We start from the raw sequence: 14,954 nt of genomic DNA on the forward strand, positions 1-14,954 counted from the left end.
CTAGCCACTTCAAACCGAAGGAGTAGGCCTACGGGAGTTGGATGTGAAAAGGAGAGCTTTTGACTCAAAAGCTTCTTAGCTGAAGAAGCCCTCTTATATTAAGTGAGTGGATTTTAGCCCCATTTCACAAGTGACTTTAGCCTCTTTATTACTAACGTGTCCAAATTCAGAAAAATTCAACGGATTAATTTTGGCTCAAAAGAGGGAATTCAAGTGTGACAGGGATTAATTCACACAGGCACACCTCCATTCCGTGCCACTTAGCCTATGCATCACGCATTGGGCCTTTACCTTTCCCCAATATGTTTACGCAGTCTATTCAAACCTAATCAAATCCAATGGGACGCAGTTAAGACACGCAAACCAAAAGCGTTATTTCTGAATCACAGCATTTTATTAAAATCCTTATAAAAACTGGGATAGTTCCCCATCAACGCGCGATGTAACTGTTATTCACATAATCATATGGGATCTGTTACGGCAGTCATGACATTTTCGTCACATATTATTCCTTTCTTTAAAGTTGGAAATATGTATATCTCCAGCTAAACGCTCCTGAAAGTTTTATAGGTTGCAAACAATTGCCACATTATATTTACAAAAAACAAAACAAATGAAAAAAAGCTAAAAGGCGCCAATGTTTATTCATGGCCATAAATATTTTCGGTCCATTGTAAAAGAAGCAAGAAATAAAATTTTCTATAATTATAAAGTGGTTTTGTACGTGCTGATAACACGAAGGACAAAAAGAAAACATATCTACAACACACAAACATACTTTACAAAATTTCACAAGAGCATTGACATTCTTAAATCTAGGGAGAGGCTGGACCCAGTTCTCGTAACGAAAACATGTAAACACGGCGCACACATTAGCCCCGAAAAAATGGTATATGGGTCAAGCTGAAAAATGAAAGTCTTTATTTTGTTGTGAGCTCCCTATCGTGTTCTCAAAAGGTAGCCCCGCCAGTCTCTAAGGGTTTCACCAAGTCCACTGTTGCGTTTGCACCAAGTGATGTGCTGGGAATTGTGGCGTGGTGGCGGCGCCGTACTGGGCATTATATTGCAAGTGTTGAAGGGACTGGGCGCTATACGCTGAGAAGGGAATTCCAGCCTGAAAAGTGGCCGCCAAGTCCTGAGCTTTAAGAGTATGACAAGGCTTTCCATCCCTGACTAAGACAGGCACGGCCACGCGCCGGGGAGAGGGGAGATGGGTCACTTCCATACCTTTTTCAGCGCGGGCTCTCTTCATTTTGTACCGATGATTCTGGAACCAAATTTTCACTTGAGTTGGCGTCAGACGAATCAAACTCGCGAGGTGTTCTCTCTCTGGTGCGGATAGGTATCTCTGTTGCCTAAACCGACGCTCAAGTTCGTACGTCTGCGCCTTGGAAAACAGCACTCTTCTTTTTCGCTTCTTCCCGGAGTCGCTGCCGTTGCTTGAAGTTTCCTTGTCATTGTCTGGCGATTCATCTGCAGAGGGTTCCGGGGACTTCACTGAGTCTTGTGAACTAGCTGATAGGCCATGCACTGGGTGGAAAGAAAATGTATATAGTCAAATACAGGCTGAAAGGCAGGCAATGTGCAACCTGTCAAACACTCATGAGAAATTAATATCTGCAGAGGTTTAAGATCATATCTGCAGAGGCTGAAATGCAAAAGTTCTATGCTTGTCGCCTACATCAAAATGCATAGCGTTTTCATTTGGTGTTTGACATGAGCTAGGTTGGACCGCGCGTAAAAATGATTTCCATCACAGTCTCCTTCAAGAAAATGATTCACTGGAGCAGCAGACTAAGCATTGTCTTCCCACAAATCCTCATAGAATGCAGGATCACATTTCTCAAGTCAAATCAGAGTTTCATACTGACCCACGGTTGTCTATCGATAACATTATAAGGTCACATTTTAAACTGCGTGTTATATGTGTGGATAACCTGTAAAGAACGGTTTCTCTATGGCGTTAACGCCTTAAGACGAGCACGGTGCACGGTGAATAAAGATGACTGCTGCACATTATCCAAGGACACCACTGAGCCCCGACATAGTGGAATCGATTCGGCATTCCATCAATCTTAGCTTATGAGAACACAGCTTTTCGACGATTAGCCTAAAAGCCAACGACAAGATCAACAGCTATTCAAAATGACTTAAGATTCTTAAACAGTAGCCTACTTACGTGAATACTGAATACTGTCCGTAGTGGCAAGCCATCTTGTGTAAGGGTTGTCACTACTATCATAAAAGGGGTTCTTTAAAGGCAGATTTTGAACGTTTTCTAGTGGACTTTGCACCAAAACTCCTGACGTTTTTGTTGTCTCAGATCCTTCCGTATCTTCCTCCGCTCCAGTGATAGATCCTTCTTCATCATTCGTGTCAGGGAGGTCCAAAATGTCCTTTACAGAAAAGCCCGTCTTTGTGCTGGTCAACGACATATTCTGGGTAAATGTTGGCAGGAAAGTTGTTGCACCAGGTTGGCAATCCGCTGTTTTAAAACAGAAAACACAATCGAGGTTTCAGAAAACGGATCACTTGCGGTGGACTAACAAAGCAAATTATGAGCCTATATCGATAACCATTGCCTAACGAAGTACCCGAGGAAGCCGTTCTGTAAGTCCAGGAAGAATGCCAAAGTGTCTGAAGTGCTATATCTGGCTCATAGATACTGTGCTACTGCCGGGTGCTAGGGGGAAATAAGCCATTACCGGTCCGATCAGTCCATATAAGGTTGGTCTCAACACATGAACCTGCAGTGAAAAAGCATTAAAAACGCTAAAGGTTGGCCACGTGTGGGCGGGTCTTGGGAGTCAAGTGGATGAAGACAGTGTTTGCAGATGTGAAATTGTGGGTTTTGGGGAGATCCGAGCCTCTACCATTGGTGCTTCAGAACATGATGAGTGGTATAACGTGTCAATTAATTACAAAGATGGGGAGGGCCTTCTTTACTCCTTATTTACATACAAAGGACCTCCAAGTAGCTTTATACTCCGAATACTTGAATGCGCGTTTTAACAAATTGCTCCTGAAAAGCTTTTGCTTTGTAGGCTACTCTCCGAATACAAAATATTGAATCAAGCGAAAACTTTTTTTTTTTTATGGTTGGTGCAACTCTGCGGCCATGCAGGAAGCACTATCGGTGGATTGTTTATTGCATAGCTTTCTAGAGACAACATTGTTCACATTTTAATGACTAATTTATGTAAACCTTTTGAGTCAATATTTTGGCCCAGGCTTAAGGACAAGGAGCTTACATTACATCTGAAGTCCTATTCTATTTGATTAAAAAACAATGACAACAATAACCATGCTTGGATCCCTATGATGACGATGAGGATGGGGATAATGATAATGACATTGACAATAATGCAAATGATATCGACAACAACAGCAAAACATAATAATAGCCTAATAATAATAATAATAATAGTAATAATAACAATGATTGTAATAATAACAACCATAATAGTCATAATACATTCGTTATCGAGTTAGACACTCGTCTGATGCATCTATAAAATTATTGGTCTAAATATTATTAAAAACAGTGTGCACCAATATCATTAACTTAAATTATAGTCTTAAATTAACATTCTCTTAAGCCCGTTCTAGTGCTCCATCGTCACCTCTTGCACGGATAGCGAAGTATCATTGTAGACTAGTTTATTTTCCCCCCTTCAAGGATTTATTCGCTTCTCCCCTTCTCTCTGTTTCTGCCCCTCTGCCTCCTATCTAGTATGTGATGTGGGTGACAATGTTTCACTTTTTTGCAAGTCCTCTGCGCATCCTGGGTGGTCGGACCCGGGCAAACACAAATACAAACCGATTGCTAAGCTGCAGACAATGGGGGAAATGTAGACAAATGTCCGGCTCCTGTTGGAAGCTTTTGTCCGGTCGCAGTTTTTGCATTTATTTCAGGGGCGAAATAATAGATGATTGACGCCCCTGCACAATGCTTTCTAACTGTTTGGAATAAATCTGAGCTTGTTCCTAGTTGTCATGGCATTCAACTGCTTTCAATGGACTATCTCTTCATTCAATCCTGAATCCCTCCACAATATTAAGGAAAGTCCCTTCATCTCAGCTCACACACAGACATAGCCAACACACTCTCTCCCTCCGTCTCTCCTCCTTCTGTACGACGCAGACGAGACATTTTTTTTATTTGGTGCCTTAACATGCCTTTTAGTTCACTTTGTTAAAACAGGCCCAGCCTTGTAAAAACAATATCCCAATATTTCCTACACTGCACAGAAGAATAAAGGTGTCAATAACAATATTGCCTAATAATACTAAAGATAACAGGAATAACCGTCATAACTAGGCTATAACAACCATAGACTATAAGCCTAATTGTAATAATAATGTTGGCATATTGTGGCTATAGTTTACATTATCATGATCCGTGGGCTATAACAACGCGGTAAACTCGTATCAGTCTAGACGGCTGACCTAAGGTAAACATTTCACAGTTTTGGTATTAATCACGCTGTAGTCTCGCCCACCTACAATGGTTCCATTGAACTGAACGGCGTATAGGCAAACTCGAGCTGTGACATAGCCCATGAAAGAGAGGTTAGTCCCTGACCTGTTCTACCGAGTAATAGGCCTAGGCTACTGCATAACTAAACCCGACGAGTGAGGATGTCTCCGGGGGCATCCATTCTGCTGCGTGTGGGGTAAACATGCAAAAGAAGTGGGGTTAGCCTATACCGCGGTGGAATGTTTTAACAACTACAGCCTATGAGCATTCCATTAAGAAATTCAATTTGGAATCTATGCTTTTTTTTTCTTTTTTTTTCTTCCATTTTTCTTCTTTTTTATTTATTTTATTTTTTAAAGCTCGAGTTATTTATTTTCGCAAAACTGTATGCACAAGCCTCTTTGTATTCATGGCGTTCGAATAATAGGCTACCATCCGTGTCATTCAGCTTAGCCATGCTTCTTTGTGGCAAAAAAAGAAAAGAAAAAAAAGTGTGTCGCTGTTTTTGGTGACGAGTGCGGTCTGTGGGCAGTTATTGTGGATGTATTTGAACAATTGAACTGAGGGTTTCGGCAAGAAGAGGAAAATGTGCACAGGCTAAGTGGCCGTACTTCACTTCGAGAGCCATCTCCTTGTGTTTACCTGTTTACTTTCACAGGTAACTCAAACAGGCTGCTTGCCTTTTCACTCAGGGTAGGCCCTAGTGGTTGGAAAAAACGAGTTAACGGAACCGAATAACTAGCCTAGTACTAGGCACAGTCCAACCAATCCGCTGCATGAGTTATATCAAGGGCAACTAACAATATTAGTTAGCTATAGTCTACTTGCTATTTACAGTAGGCTATTTGTTTTATAAAAGGTTGAATCAATTGTAGACTATTAAGGCTGGTCTATGGCAACAATTCGAATCGATAGCCTACAATTATAATGACAAGAACATTAGCTGATGATGATGGTTGTTGTTGTTGTTAGTAGCATATCTTGTCGCTATTAGTGTTGCCATAGGTCCTATTGGTATTGTTGTTGTTGTTGTTATTATTATTATTATTATAAAGCTATTATTATTAGGCTACTATTATTGTTACCAGGCTATTATTAATATTAGGATAGCCTATTATGCTTCCTCGGCTGTTATTATTTCTCATATGTAGCCTAAATAGCCTAATCATAATTATGGTAATAATCGTCAGACACATCAAACAGCCTAACTCATACGAAGACGTGTCCGGTACCGAAGAACGGTCCTTGCCACGCTAAAGGCGCCCATCTTCAGTGATGCTGGGTAGAACCATGGTAATGATCGCTGCTGCAGAAGAAGCGGCTCATAATGGTGCATCAAGGTTCAGCAGCCACGATGACACTTTCACTGTTCTGACAAAGATAGAACGAGAGCCGGCGCGCTTTTCGAGTAGACGAGAAGCCTGTTTGCTTTACCGCCCAGATGAGTGTAATTGTCGCTGAAGGCATGGGTAGCTACACTCCTGAACAATAAATTACATTTCCCAGGAGGATGCACTAAGATTTTTATTGAAGCATGGCTATTCATTTTGCCCATACACGTTTGGGTTAGCTTGTAGTACGTGTAACAATAGCACGTATAGCCTACTTTAAACTGGTTAGTATGATAGCTACAAAAGGGCACAGCAGACTGTATGGATTTTTCATCACCTAATTAATTTTTTAATAAATCAAAAAGACGTCGGACGAATATGGAGATAATTCTTAACCTTCCAAAATGTTAAAGAAGTATTGTTCACAAATGAATGAAGAAAGACCTTTTATGCACTTGATTAAATAAATCCTCCGATTGAATGTATTAGATGAATGCCGCAGGATGATGTAGCCTATAACCAGGCTGATTATTTCTTCCTTTAATCGCTGAATTTCAGCGAGTTCTGATGCCGCTGGCTGGCAGTTAGGCTTTGATAAAGGTAAACCCGTTCGCCTGAGGGTGCTCATGGTAAATGTTTTTGGTGACAAGACCCCTCTATGATTAAAAAGCCAGCCTATATATAATATGCAGGTAAACCTACATCCGGTTTATTTATAGGGCTTAGCCATGGCCCCGGGAGAGTGGCCCAAGGCACAAATCATTTGGAGCGGTTTGATTCCAGAAATCCAAGCACCTTTCGCTTCCAGGCAAACGCAGAGCCTTTATTCTTCTCCCTTCTGCTAATGATTAAACATGTCACACCGAGATTAGCACAGCGCCCGTGCCCCGAGGAGTTGCCTTCATTTGTTAAACCACCCGTTTATTTGTAACGGTGAATTTCATGCCGCACTAAGGCGTGCCATGCCTTTATCGGCGACGGTGAGACAAATCGCTGAAAGCTTTATTCTAGTTCCGCAATTCCAAAACACACAGACGACTGAGGAATAGCTTGCATCTCTGCGACCCGCTGAAATGAATGTGTGTAACAACTCTGTGTAGGCATCCACATTATAGCCTACGATTAGGCATAGGCCTATGACTACATGAACTTTACCCAAAGCAACTCCCATCACATGTACCGAGTTTCAAATGTCTCCTGCAATCACTGAAATATGGCATAGTCTGTGCGTGAGCACGACGTCCTTTACTGGGGAGCTTAATGGGCCGCTGATGTAGGCCTGGTTCGATATGTGCAATACTCTAGCGGTCTCTACTGGGGAAGCTGCGTAACTACAGGGCGCAGGGGAGGGGGGGGTCACAACATTGTAATGAAGGGACATCATGTCAAGCATTTCAGCCAACGTTTTGAAGGATACGCATTTCCATAACATATAGTTTAACTTCACATAAATAGTCTAAAGCTTTTCTGAAGAAAACCATGGACACATGAACACAAATAATTTATTCGCCCCCCTCCCAAAAAATAAATAAATTATCAAATCATGCAGGCCTAAACGCTATGTCCTTAAACTTATTCAAAGTAGCCTAAACTCTTAATTTACAAAACTGTTCTATCTCGGTGTGTGTTGATTTGACTTTCCGCAACACATAAAATATAGGCTACAATATTTTGTCTTTCTTACTTTTGCACGAGTCGTGTGTTACCCAGCGACAAGAGAAGACAATGAAGATAAAGATAATAATTAAAAATAATAGCTTTGTTTCATATGGGAAGCGCACTAGGTAAACATAGTTAGCCAAGTCTGACATTGTCTCGGAACACTAAAGGATATCATACCATTGTAATTCGAATTGTGTATTTTACATCATCTACAAAAACGAACCACATCCCTACATGAAGTTCAAATAATGTTTGAGTGACCTAAACACAAGCTGGCATAATCGTGAACCGTCTGCGTAGTTTTGCACGATGCTTCTTCGAAAAGGTGTGACGCGCACGCACAAACATGAAAACAGAAAATAAATAATCAATATAATGGGCTATTATAGAAATAATATCGTTCACAGTATCTCTTGAATTGAAACTAACAGTCTATTACGCTCACCTGGAGACGGGAAGGGGTTGAGTGGTGTTGCCAGCGTTAAGACAGCGCGCGCGAGTTAATGAAATATCTCCAAATGGGAGTCAGGAGTGCGTGCAGAGATAAGCCTGATGTGCTTTATATACCCAGAAAGCAAGTGCTCCTCTTCTGATATTGTCCAAGTGCGTTTGCATAGCTGGCCAAGTGGCTCTGCTCTTGCTGACTCGCTAACATCGCATGATGTTTGTTTTCCCTGCTATGACGTGAGACAAAATATTGGCCATATGTTCGTCGGCAATAAATTGGTCATGAGTGCAAACACGGCTCCCTTAGTGCTTTCAACTGATCCAACCAGATTTCCACGTTCAGATGGCTGCAAGGTTACTCAACAGTTTAAGGTGTTTCTTTTAAAATGTAGTTTTAATATGTAGGCCTAATTCAGTTGCAATGCAAAGTAAGTCGTATAACGTGGCTATCATTTGGACCGTGACTCGTGGTCTAGCTGGTGCACAGAGGGGTCTCTCATAAATCGCTCGGTAACCAAGAAGCGCAATGCCAATTGAGCAGATGTGGCATGTTAGCCACGCGACTCCGGCGTTTACATTAGATACCCTGAAGCAATGATTGATAACCAAGGTGACAATGATTGAAGTCAATTGAAAGTCATTTTCTCGTGATACAGAATCAGTAATAGGGGCCTAGCACAATACTAAGTTCTCACCAAAACTCTGTAAATATGTATAAGTTAGAATAGTAGTACAGTAGCTTATAAGAAAGGCTAAAGAAAAAAATAGAAAGAAATGATAGTCTACCCCATAACCGATAAAAGCCTCCGCTAATATACTTCAGTCTGAGCATCACAGAAGTGTCTGTTAAAATTGAGTTACTCTTAAGGAATTACAGACTAATAATGATATAATAATAATAATAATAATAATAATAATAGTAACACTTACTGCCTAATAATCATATTAATAATACGAATAATATTAGGCTAATAATAATATTATTATTAATAATAATAACAATAATAATAACAATAATAATATATATTCTACAGTCAAGATAACGATACGTAGAAATATTCTGGACAATCAATTAAAAGGAGAATTTAACCAGCCTCCAGTAGGCTATTAATACACTGGATCAACACTAGCTTTTATGAATTGTCAAAATCAAAACTACATCAGGAGTCTAGTTTGCCTAGTAACCTAACAAGCAAAACATTTGAATTACTACAAACATAATATTTGTTCACAGCAATCAAAATGTATGCACAAATTCAACGAAACTCTGATTCGACAGACAACTGCATCTACAGTAGGCTATTCAGAAGCTTTCCTTTTAATCGATTCACGACATGCGTTTTTATAAAGTTAGTAAAATGGGGTTTTAAGCAAGTTAGTTTTTCATTTCAGTGGGCCTATAACAGGAGAAGAGGGTTTGCGTGGAAAAGTACTTTAACCTGTCCCTAATGTCAATATAAGCCGAATGAGTTTTCATGAGCGATCATTTAAAAGTGGTTTCAAATAACTCATGAAATCCTGATTGATACTTCTATAGCCTACTTTCTCTAAGTTAGAGCGGTGAGCAACTAATGAGAAGCTTGGCATTGTCAAATTTTATCACTCTTCACACCCAAAAAACTCATACTTTTACCTAAATTAGGTCATCATTAAGGGATATATTTTTTAAAATAGGTTTATGTTGTTCAACTTCTGTCCAATAACAGACAGTTTCGTAGTATAAAACTTTTTGAGACAAAATTACAAAAACTGTAGCCTATTACATCATCTCAGTAGTAGCCTGTATAATCTACCTGTTGTTCAACAATTTCCCCACGCAGATCAATAAAGTATCCATATATCTATCTATCTTGCATGAAATGAGAAGTTTATTTAGTTAAGAACACATCACAGAGTATGGCAACAGGACTAGTTCATGTTTGTGGTGTAAAGATGATGAGGGGATGCCAGTGATTGCTTAGTAGATACTAATATGAACCACACATCAGCTGTGGTATTATGACACCTCAGGGAGGGACTACTTGAATCAAGGCACAATGATTTTATTGTGGGCAGTTTGGAATCTTTGCATGATAATATGGTGTTGCCTAGTACTGCAGGAGCGCCCATCAATCAATACAGAAGAATACATTAGTGATGGGTTTTGTGCAAGACCACTTTACTGATGAAAGACAGAGATTATACTCCCTACTATCACTATGTTCAAGACAGGAAATACAAATAAATAAACTGGCCTCATCCCAGGTTTCAAATTCCACATTAAGTCAAAGTAGTTAGTTGGATTTTGAATGTATTCATGAGCACCTGACAAGTGAGAAATACCTTCCCCTCACCCGCTCCGAGAATACCCTTCTGCTGTTTGAGATTCACCATAAGTGTTCTGGAGGCTAAATACTAGACCCTCTGAACAAGGATGTGTAAGACAAGCGCCGGTCAAGCTATTATCAATCCCTGGCCTAAAGCTTGATGACTAAGACACTTCAGATGTAGTCAACGGCCGCACAAAGACATTGATGGCACAGCATTCTCATATCAATCAGTTCAAGTTTTAATATATCGACCACTCGAGTAGAGCCGGGAGAGAGAGAAAGCTTCTCAGCACACAAATGTCAGGGAGAGTGGGGTTGATTTTCCACGGAGGATGCACTTTCAGAAAAAAAAAAAGTAATTAAACCCAAGGGCACACTTGTTGGGTTTTGTGCAAGTCAGCCAGAGTGGCTGAGACTCCTGATCCAGGAGTAGTTAATATACATTACCTTTGGTTTGGGTGATAGCAAGCCCTCTTGTATTAAAAGCCCTAGTAAATGTCCCTCCATCAATACATGCACTTAGCGAGGTGCAGTATCAGAAGCCTTAGCCCCTGGTACTGGGCTGGATGAATGGGAGTCTTTGGCTCATTAAGAGCCGAGAGACACAGTAGAAATACAGCCCTGTTTTTCTCAGATTGAGACAAAAGTGCTTGGTTCAAAAGATGGTTGGATTCAGTCTTCCTGCGTGACGATGGTCGAGAGAGGCAGAGCTGTCGAGTGTCGGGCGTAGGTCTCAACATTCTCGCCTCTCGTGGTCTCTCTTGGGAAGGGGACGACAAGGAGATTCTTGAGTTTGAGAACAGTTGAGAGGTAGAGGTTTAGCAAAGCTAAATTAATTTCAACACTTACACAACACGTCTGCCATTTCCACCCAAGCACCAGAATGAAGCTTTGCCGTTTTAGATGGATGTTTTGAAATGAGTAGCCTAAGTCACAATGCGGAATGTTTCTTGGTCAGAGCAACTGGCCTCGGCAGTACAGTATGTGTCAAAGACCAAGACCAATGAATGTGATGAACAGGAGTCTTGGGCCCCACATTACATAAAGCATTACATACAGTACATACCAGCCCCAAGGACATGTTAATGCCTTCCAACTCAAACCGAAGAGTGGGGACATTTTCTGGTTCACACCAACCTTTTACCTACAGAGAACTATAGTTCACATACCGTTCAGAAAAGCCAACAACTGTGGAGCGCGTTTTGCCATCGAGGTAAGTACCGGAGGTGCAAGGAGCATCAAAAGTAAAAAAAAAAGTAAAAGGACCGGGCCTAGAGGTACATTCATTAACACCATATCTGGTTGGAACAAAAGTACCTTCACATCCTCCCATTGAATCGACCGATCAATGGAAAACAAGCAATGCACATGCAGTGGAATGCTGAGAATGCTTCTAAGATTGTAGCATGGCGGTCAATAGCTGTAGGCTTTCAGGACGGCTGTATTCAACAGCCACTGCATAGGGAGCATTGTGCAGTAGTCTTTCATCACGCTGAGGTAGAAGGTCGTATCGACAGGCAGTTTCCATCAAGATAGGCCATAACCATCTCCCAAGGTGAAAGCAGTGGAGCGATATCAAGCCACGGTTACGACCGTCTCAACTGTGAAGCGCTCTCCATTGAAGAGGCCTTTTGAGCGGGTGGAGAAGTAGATTCTGGGGCAAATAAAATAGACTGAAGAGCGCAGATTGCCACGAAACGAAATGGAGCCGCTGCAATCTGACGGTAGCCTACTCAGGACATTTTCTACACAAGGCAACTTTGATCAATTCCGGAATGAAGCTATGCGGTGTGAGAGGAGGGAATAGAATAGGGAGTAAAGGAATGAAGAGAGAGCATAAGAGAGAGAGAGAGAGAGAACAAGATGTTCTCTTACCTGGCCTTCGCCATTTAATGGGAACACTTGCTTCTCCCAGGTCAAGGCCACATGTCCCAGGCAGGTGAGGATGTCTTCGCTCTCAGTCTCGCCTTGAGGACCCTTTTGGAGTTCAACTTCAAAAGATGGGCAGGGATCAAAAAGATTTGACTAAAGATTTACTTGCAGCCCAGGTGTTAATGCAGCTTTCATACAACACATAAACCCTCATACTGCGTGTGTGTGGTAGACATGAACTTCATGTTTAGAGTAGCAGAGGACATGTAAACTATGGACAATGGTCAGTAAAATGCATGTTTTTGTAGTGACAAGGCCAAATTCTGTTATGAAGTGGGTGTTGTGGGTACAGACGTTCATTTTTAAAATCTGCCTTCACCTTCACAAAACTGATGTTTTGTTCTTCCCTTTGATACTCCTCATCTTTATTCCTGGATTAACAGATGTGACATATGCATACATGAACACAAATCATTATGCAAAGAATAGATGCTTTTTGGTATTGATAATACCAGAATCACCGGATTCTTCTGTGGTACACTGTACTTTCATTTCCTGAGCAGAGATGGCAGAGGATATCGCCAGGATGGTAATATGGAAGCTTTACTCAAATGTTCATTGAGATGGATGCTTTCACTAGAGCCTAGATGGGTATCGTAGTCTAATTCACAGTATTACAAACATATAGTACACTATGAATATCATTTATCATTATTGTTTGATAATGTTTCATTTGCAGATTTGACACTCCAATTGGAGCACTTGTTTTGGTTAACTTGTGTGCTTTGAAGATATACAGTACTTAGTCACTTGATAGCAAAGTCATGAAACAAAAAATGCAATATCTTTTCCTGAATATACACATCAAAGAGTTTTGAAAAGTGGCTTCAGAGCTGTGGCTTATACCCTTTGAAGGTAGGAAAATACTCATAGACTTTGTTCCTTAATACAAAGGGGTGTCTCATGAAATGTTTCACTTGAAGGAAGATTAAGCAAGGAGTTCCAAGGGCCTTTATGACAATGCCCTAGTCCAGATAACAGATCATTGTTCAACGATGACAAGTAATGGAATACCATTGAAACAGCTCTACAGGGGGCCTGTGATCAGTTTGCCTTGTACTAGAGATGAGTCTCCAGTTTATGAGACCAGATCACATCATGGTTGTACAGTAAACTGTTGTTTATTAGCTGATGTTGACTTTATTTTCGTACTCTTTTATGTATTCTTTTTTTTTTCCTTCATAACACCTAAGACCACTTTAAAGCTTCCTCTAGTGATAAACTAGCACATTTGTTGAAACCTTGTAGTGTTGAGAACACATCAGAGCTTTGGGCTTAAGGTAAATGTCATGTTTCACAGTGTACTAATTGTCAAGGACATGTTTTAATGAACCAGTGATCACCACAGCAATGAACACTGAGCCACTGTAGACTTCCAACACAAACCCTGGCTGTCTGTGGGAAAGACCTGTGTGTGTGTGTGTGTGTGTGTAGGCAGAGGTGCAAATCTTTTAGACCCAAACAACTGCAGCGTTTTTGGGCAGCGCAAAACCTCCACCCACAGAGCACAATGGAGGCAAACAGAAGGGCCTAGAAAGATGGAACACTCACCTTGAACCATAGCACTCCTTGAAGGAACAGCGATTCTCCATCTGCACATTTCTGAAGCCTTTTGATTAGTAATGTGTCCAAAATAAAAGCAGAAAAGGATAAAATGCAATTTAAAAATTTCAAGGTGGTTTTCTGCAGATGGGTAGCCAACATATCTAGATAATTAACTTGTAGATATCCTCTTTATACAGAATACAGGGCCCATGATGGTAATTAACATGTTTTTGTGAAGGGGTGAAAACTTTTTTCGACGGTGGAGAAGATGGATGGAAAACCATTAGAGGAGGTCATCAAATTTGAGTCCTATTCTTATGCACTGAAAGGAGGCTTTCATAAGGTGATATCAATTGAACAATAAGCGCCCAAGGGCATATACATGATTAAGAACACATCTTTAATTAGCTTTCTATGTTCATAATACAACTCCAGAATAAAGCTAAGTCCCGTCCACGTTTCCATTGACTGTATGGTGCGCCTCTCTCGAGTTCGGGTTGCAGAACGCTAAGCTGTTGCAATGCTGACCAAAATGGACAATTTAGTCTCTTAGCAATCCTAATCTACAAATTGTGCACTCTAGGATCACCATGATCCCATCCAATCCATGCTCTATACCAGATGACAGAAGCAACTCTCTGAAGAAAACACTGTGAGTTTGAGCGTTATTTGCTATACTGTTTATCTTTAGCATTTTGCATGTTACTAGATGGACCTTGCATGCATCTACTTGCAGCACAGGCATTTCAGGTATACATAGGCCTAAGGATTGATTTTAATTGCAAAATCGAACATTTCCTTGTCCAATATAGTGTCATTATATAGCAGCAAAAGTTAAAATGGCAGTATGTTCATTAATTGCCTGTATCCATTTCCCTGTATAATCAGTGTTTTTACCCAGATGACTATGTTTATCATTATGGCAGCCCTGAGGGCCAAGGCCCCTCTCTGTCGCCACCTAATGGTGGGAGATTATTCATGGCGCCCATGCAGCTGAGGAGGACCGTGCACCACCACATCCTCCATCTATCCCTCTCTCAGGTAATTACGTCTTTTATCTGGCAGCCACGCACAGCTACTTTCACGTTGGACATTCAGCCGTTCTAATGGCCCATTATTCAAATAAACGGGGGGTAACACGGTGGGGTGGGTGACCCCCTCGCAGCCGCAGGGCCCTTCATCCAGGCACACCTGCTGAGACAAGGTAGCGTTTATAACTGACACCTTCGCGGGCCAGAGACAAAATGG

The 14,954-nt window shown here is 41.0% G+C and overlaps 1 protein-coding gene across 1 annotated transcript; it reads right to left on the reverse strand.

Moving 5' to 3' along the window:
- Positions 1 to 982: 982 nt before the first annotated feature.
- nkx2.2a (NK2 homeobox 2a) lies at positions 983 to 2,435 on the reverse strand (the record flags this gene model as incomplete). Its single annotated transcript, XM_084438106.1, has 2 exons — positions 983 to 1,530; positions 2,180 to 2,435. 2 exons carry the CDS (start codon positions 2,433 to 2,435, stop codon positions 983 to 985), a joined length of 804 nt encoding a protein of 267 aa, XP_084294232.1.
- Positions 2,436 to 14,954: the final 12,519 nt, after the last annotated feature.

This window comes from Borostomias antarcticus (assembly GCF_949987555.1).
Source record: "Borostomias antarcticus genome assembly, chromosome: 5".
Lineage (NCBI taxonomy): Eukaryota > Metazoa > Chordata > Actinopteri > Stomiiformes > Stomiidae > Borostomias > Borostomias antarcticus.